At 39.8% G+C, this 7350-nt stretch overlaps 1 protein-coding gene across 1 annotated transcript in view; it reads left to right on the top strand.

Moving 5' to 3' along the window:
- The first annotated feature begins 829 nt into the window (after positions 1-829).
- Col1a2 (collagen type I alpha 2 chain) overlaps positions 830-7350 on the top strand; it is a 35443-nt gene continuing 28922 nt past the window's right edge. Inside the window, 6 exon segments of the mRNA XM_028869796.2 lie at positions 830-1094; positions 3517-3527; positions 4800-4835; positions 5927-5996; positions 5999-6036; positions 7180-7233. Of these exon segments, the coding sequence (XP_028725629.1) occupies positions 1025-1094; positions 3517-3527; positions 4800-4835; positions 5927-5996; positions 5999-6036; positions 7180-7233 (279 nt within the window). The 5' untranslated portion in view covers positions 830-1024.

Here is a 7350-nt window from a genome sequence, read left to right as displayed (position 1 = left end):
AGTGAAAGAGGCCATGAATGGGCAGCAAGGCAAAGGGGGAGGGCTGGGTTTTCACTGATATGTTATCTGGTCGAGGCTCAGAGTCAGGCTGGTAATCCTGCAAAGGGTCTGTAGACAGGGCTGGAACTTGGAAGGGAAGGACTTCCCGGAGATTTGACCAAACCAAATCTAAGAGTGCAAAGCTTATCCTCTGGAGGGAAATGTCCACTGGTGCCTGCTCCCCTCCAACAACAGGAGAGAGAGAGAGAGAGAGAGAGAGAGAGAGAGAGAGAGAGAGAGAGAGAGAGAGAGAGAGAGAGAGAGAGAGAGAGAGTTGGGCCCGGGCCCCAAAGCTGGAGAAAAGCTGGGGCGGGGGCAGGGTGGAGTCAGCCCGGGAGGGCAGCTCTAGATCTCGCCACGCTGTCGCCCTCCTTCCCTCGCGCCCCAGCCCCCTCCAGGGTGCAGATGGCCCACAGGGCACAAGGTGAGGCAGGACTGGACAGCTCCTGCTTTTTCATCTTAGATCTCCAGGTCCCTTGACACCTGCCCCGCTGCCCAGAGATCTGTAAAGTGCCCACGTAGGTGTCCTAAAGTGGTTCCCAACTTGGCAAGAGCCGGAGAGGGCGGGTGCCTGGGGAGGGCGGAGGTATGCAGACAGAGTCAGACTTTCCCCTCGAAAGCCTCAAAAGTGTCCACGTCCTCAAAAAGAATGGAACCAATTTAAGAAGCCCCGTGGCCACGTCCCTCCCCGCTCGGCTCCCTCCCCTGCGCCCCCGCAGTCTCCTCCCAGCACTGTGGCCCGGGCCCCTGGCCCCAGCCCTCCCATTGGTGGAGACGTTTTTGGAGGCACCCACCGATCGGAGAAACTTTTGCCATATAAATAGAGCAGGTCTGGGCTTTATTATTTTAGCACCACGGCAGCAGGAGGTTTCGGCTAAGTTGGAGGGACCAGTGACGATTGCATGCCTGCGCTCGCCAGGTGATACCTCCGCTGGTGACCCAGGGGCTCTGCGACACAAGGAGTCTGCATGTCTAAGTGGTAGACATGCTCAGCTTTGTGGATACGCGGACTCTGTTGCTGCTTGCAGTAACTTCGTGCCTAGCAACATGCCAATGTAAGTGTCTTCCGCTTGTTGGGGGGAGATGAAGGAGAGAGGCTAGCTAGATGGGCACCCTGATCTGTCAAGGGGAAACTTCTCCCATTTCCATATACAGCTTGTGAGGATGCTCTCTGGCCTGTGGGGAAACGCCCCGGCGAAGAGAAACAAGGAAAGTACTTTAAAAGAATGGAAACATAGAAGGCTTGGCTGTTGCCAAGAGTTGGGAAAGTTTTCCCTTAAAACCAGACAGCTGGCCTGGATCTCCAGGTTGTTGACGCTCACAAGGAGGCAAAGAATTTTGCCTCAAGATAAGACAAACACTACTGACAGAGTGAAAGAATCAGAGGACTCCACTCTTCAGTCTCCAGAACTGTGCTCATGGCCACCTTGTGAACCTTGAGGCCTAGTTTAGAAATCCCTTTAATGTAACAATACAAACTCACCCGTCTCCATTTTCTTGTGGGCGTCAAAGTTGGTCTGGATGACGTTGATGGAGATAATGATGAAAAGGCGCCCCCTGGAGGGGGTAACGTGAAAGTACAGGGACCGGGCCTTAAGCTAATGGACTTTCCAGTTAAAGACTCCCTTGGTCCATAGAGTGATTGACACTTCTGGGCCATATGTGGAGGTCTCAGTCAGAGTATCTGGAGAAGTGGGGTGTCTAGGGTTCTACTTTGGTCTTTTGATTAGCTTCCCAATTCATTTCATGGTCATAGAAATGGTAATTTTTAGCTAAAATCAACTCTTGTTTAGTTAGCCATCAACATGTTCCCACCAGTACTCAGACATGAAAACAGCAGATTTGGGAAATATCAACCTTGGCCTGAGATTGGAGAGCCTGGAATTCTTCCCATAAGTATCTTACTCATTTGCCGTGTGGCTTCAAACAAACCAACTGGGCCTTTTTCTAAAATGTGGGATGGAAATTAAATGTGCCAACTTCAAGACCACTTTCCGTTTCTAGCTTGTATGACTAGACTTTGATGTAGAAAGAATGAAGAAAATCAGTCGGGTTTCATCTTGAAAATGGCTGCCTAATTTAACTAGACAAAGCTGTTGGCTTGATGAGGGTTGAGAGATGCCTGGCCACACCCAGCACTTCAAAAGCTAGCTCCACCCACATGCCACGAGTCTACCATTGCCTGATTTCTGATGCACGTATGTTCCCTCTATCCACTTTCATATACCCACTGAGGATACGGAGGAGGAATTGCATTGAACATGTTAGTGTTACAAGTTAGCTTTATATGAAAACAGAGAGTAGAAGTGTGGACTCCCACAGAAAAATACAATAGACCTTGGGAAGGTGGAGATGTGATTGTCAACGTACCTTCTAATCAACATCCAACCACTGTGTGGAAAAAGGTTGCCCAACACACATTGTTCAAAATGGTTCATAACTGAGTAATTAAAAGGCAAGTCTCCAAAGGCTGTAAGGCTGTAAGACTTCTGTTTATCAGTTCAAGCAAACTACTCTTCCTCTGATGGACACAATAAACTAAACCTATCATTTATCTAATTTAACAGTAATTCTCATCAATTGCCCATAAATGTTAATGTTGGAGGCAGTGTACCCTCCCAAATGGTGACCATTGCAACAGATGTTCTCATTCCAAATGACATACTTCTTGACCACCAAACTCAAGCAATTTTTAGGGGTGAATCATCCTGGAGCAAGTCTGACCACAATTATAGACCACATTAATCTATAATTATTATACTGTAGGAAGGTAACCCAATCTTTAACGTCTTATAGCAATTGTAGCAAAAAGGTATTTTTTTCATTATTTTTCAAGATCTTTTCAAGTTTTCTCTTTACAAAAAATGATCCTTCTTAGGTAACAAATTCGATGCACGTTAATCAAATGACCTTACCTAATTTAAGTGAACTACTTAAAACAAAAATCAGATTCCTGAATCAATTTGCTTTCATGTATGCAAATTAGACCTTTGGGGGAAAGGACTAAGTCACTTCAATGTTTTATGAAAAACCAACTCTGCTTTAGGGTGCATACTCTCGGAAGTGTTCTTAGATTCTTATGTATTAAAGGTGATCTAAACCATGAATTATTTCCTCATCAATCAATTGGTGTGAGAGACAGTGATTCATCTACACCACTTCCCCCATAATTGCTGAGCATTAGAAATGTCCTCCAGACACATTAATATTTCACAGCATTTATAAAATAGTAAATAATTAACCATTTAATTCAAAATATATTTACATATTAAAACTGTAAACAAATCACCCTGCTGCTCCCTGGTATGTTTTTGACCTGAATAATTTGGAAGTCATTAGGATATTCTTGAGAAGAAATAGAAGGGGTATTTTAATCAGGTAATTCAATCTTACAAACCTGTGTATCATTTGTTAATTACTGCTACTGATAATGAGATGATATCACAACTATTTCTTATTTTCTTCTTTCCTCTACAGCTTTACAAGCGGTGAGTAAAACTATTTTCAGAAAAATATGATGTTCATACTTTGATTGTCTTGATCACAGTAGTTATTGTATTTTCTAGGGAGGGAAATTGGACAGTTTGGTTTCCCAAGGAAATTGTGAAGGGGTATAGTAGTCCAAACCTTTCTGGCTTCTACTGAAATACCCACCCCATTTTCCAAAATGGGTGGCGCTACTAAGTAAGGCTGGTCTCATAAAATACCCATAGGGAGTGGAGAGTAATTGGGCCAGTTGAAGCTTGGGTTTAGCATCAGCTACTCAGAGCACAAGATCTCACTGAGTCAAAGAGTTTCCTTCTTTCTTTTTTTTTGTAATTTCTTTGGATTCATTTGCAAAGAATTAGGAATAAATTTTTAGTGCATGAATTAAAATTGCAATATAAATATAAGTATATATATATGATTTTGTAGATAACATTTTGTTTATTTGTAAAATTTTACATTTTATTTCAAATTGCTAGATTAAGATAATAGAAAGAGAATGATGTAGTGACATCTATAGATATATTTGTATATAATATTAAAATATTAATCACCTTTAATCTATGGATATATACATAATTCTTCCCATAAAAGTCATTTATCTTCTCTAGGGATCTTCAAGAAAGGTAAGAGTCTAATGTGTCTCCATAAATACCTGATATTACCAGAATGATTTACATTTGAATATGAATTATAGAAATAAAATACTTTAAGATTTTACCCATGCAAATATGTATTCACCAAACTATAAAATAAAATAGTGTTAATGTTTGATGTAATGAAGTTTTGTTATCTTCCAGAAGCATCTCTAATTGCATTTATGTTATATAAATTGATGATTTACCTACTACTACTAAAAGACTTTCTAAATATTTGTTTATATTCTGTTGGGAGAATGAATATTGTATTAATTATTAATGGTAAATCAAAGTTTATTGTAAAGATGTGACTCTGTAAGTGTGCAGTAAAAATGTAACAACATGGTTGTTTTATCTATACCAATCATTTTACTAAAAAATGCAATGGATAATATTGAATTGACCACTAGCAACGATAGCAGCCTCTAGTTCTCTAGTTTGGAAAAAAAAAATTACACACAGCTTTAACAAAAACAACGCACTGTCATCTATTGTTTTATCCCAGGTCTTTCGGCTGTTGTTTAATAAGATTTTAGTGAGCTCAGTCTGAACAGCTGACTATTTTCACAATAAGTTTGCCTGTGCACTGTAAATTACTTAGACCTGTGTCCTTTCGCTGTTTTTGTCTTCCTTTAGGGCCCCACTGGAGATAGGGGACCACGTGGAGAAAGGGTATGTAATTTTTGAACCATTAAAGGGCTTTGGCCCATATTTGAATAACTATGTATTAGAAGCTACAGAAGACTGACAATGTGTAAGAATATTATGTATTCAGATAATTATACCACCTTTTAAGTAGATAATGTCCTACAGAAGAAGCAAATGAACATTATTATATATAATCAATATCCTCTTTCAGTCAAGATTACCCTTTCATAAAAAGAAACACTATTATAGGCAGCCCAATTCTTTGCAAGCCTAGCTTTCTTATTTTAATCTGACCTGCCCAATACATATATAATGAAAATGTATCCCCTACCACATAAATCTCTTTGTAACATGTTTTGTTTCTTTTGGGGGAAAAAAAAACCAACAACAAAAAAGGACCTTTGTATAGATTGGAATTAATTATGAAGCAGTCGGCAGCAACATGTTTGTCTGTCTCTATTCATACATGTACAAGCCAGGCTGCTATTCTACTTGCTAATTCTGTTCTACATTTCTTTGATATGTGTAACTACATGGTTTTGCATGGTTTGCATTATATAACATTTTTACCAATACACAAATAACACTATCTTGTATCTGTCATAAAATGTGGACTTACACACATTATACTCAATATATTAGTTGTATAATTATATCAGTTAATTATCCTAACAACATGAATAATGTTAAAGCAGTGTTCCTATCCTGTGATAAAATGATCTTATCAGTTAAGCTACTCTTCACAAATCACATACTGAAACAATTGATCTTCACAAGAGTCAGAAACTAGCATCAACCTACAAAGTGTCTCTTTATACACTGTGGAACATGTGACATTCACAGAATCAGTTCCATTATGAATTAATATTCAGTGTCTACCCTGTGTTAGCCACTGCTTGTTATCTTCACACATCAATCATTAAACGTCCTTCTAAATTAAACCTATGTTGAATGTCAATCAAAGACAGATACAGCATATTATCTTTCCACCCATTCACATCAACAAGTCTAAACAACTGACCTTAGCATATGTGTTCTTAGGTCTCTTTTCACACACTATACAGGTTTTGACAGGGCTATTCTAACCCTTCCCTAATTCCCTTTTTTTATGACAGGGTCCAGCAGGTCCCCGAGGCAGAGATGGTGCAAATGGTCCCGATGGCCCCCCTGGCCCCCCTGGCCCCCCTGGCCCCCTGGCCCCCCTGGTCTCTTTGGTCTTAGTGGGGTAAGGTTTCTTAAGTAGTTTTTTAAACTTATTTCTGACTTTAGTGTCTTGCTCTGTTAGAAAAATGTTAATTGTGAAATTTATTTTTAGCAGCTAAGGAAAAAATCTTCTACTTGGAAATTCGTATAGTTTATCTTATTTCTTTAGTTTCTTCATTCAAGGTTCTGCTTTGCCTGTCCTCTTTTTGAGGCCTTGTCAATTACAGGCTGGGTCTTTGTGTTCACTGAAGTTAGCTGCAGCCATCAGCACCATTATTTAATTTGGGGATTTAATATCTTTTATCAGTAAGGCACAAATGAGAGGTGTTGCATTATTAAAGAGTTTGATTAGACTGAATTACATAAGTGAAGCCCCTGATCTTAAGCAATTTCACAAACAACCGACACTCTTTATTCTCCTTGGCTTGGAGTCTGCTGAACCAACATTCAAAGCGGTCTTAGGTTTAATTTGCTTGAAACTAATTTAAGAAAAGTACATTTCCCTTCTTCATTAATATCTTCTTCTAGCTTTATGTCTTTGACAATGGTATGAGTGCCAAATGGCCTCACGGCAGGAAGGAAAACATAGCTGCTTAATTGGTTAGCACTAGGAATCAGAATTCTGATTCTAATACCCAACTGTATGCCAGTAAAATAAGACCTTTCTCTCCCAAAGATCTTATTATGATTGCTTATCTACTGAGTGTATTAAAAAGCACCTTCTTTAATACAGCTACCACTCCAAGGGAGATCTTTAACAGGGAAGTTATTACTGTGAACTATTTCTTAAAAGCTTAATCTTCTAAGGGGCATTTTAATTTTCCTATAACTTGAAAACTCTTTATATCCTTTTCTGAAACTCCAGCCAGAACAAGGAAGTGTCTTAGCGGCTTGTGGGCTAAGGCAGAGGCTGCTAGTACAGCCTGTTCCCCTGAACTCTGCTTCAGTGGTGAGGGTTCTGGGGGACTGTGAAGGTTGAGGAAGCCATTCCTCCTTACTCTAGAGGTAGGTGACAGCTGGGGACTCAGTACTGAATTCTAAGTCATTTCTACTTAAAACATGGCTCTCTTTCAATGCTATCAGGAAATTTATTAAAAGCAGAATGGAAAATAGAAGTGTATGACCATTTGACATTTATACTTGTGTGTGTGCTTTACCCCTCCAGAAATTTGGTGCTCAGTATTCTGACAAAGGAGTTTCATCTGGCCCTGGACCAATGGTATGCTTGTGTCTTTTTATCCTAGAAGGGGAAAAAAGGCTTGTATAGAAACTTGATGTTAAACGCCACAATGATAGTTAACACTCCATACTTAGATAAGTGAAAACAACTCCCTTT

This window comes from Peromyscus leucopus, chromosome 3 (genome assembly GCF_004664715.2).
Source record: "Peromyscus leucopus breed LL Stock chromosome 3, UCI_PerLeu_2.1, whole genome shotgun sequence".
Taxonomy (NCBI): domain Eukaryota; kingdom Metazoa; phylum Chordata; class Mammalia; order Rodentia; family Cricetidae; genus Peromyscus; species Peromyscus leucopus.
This window is presented reverse-complemented; position numbering and strand designations above follow the sequence as displayed.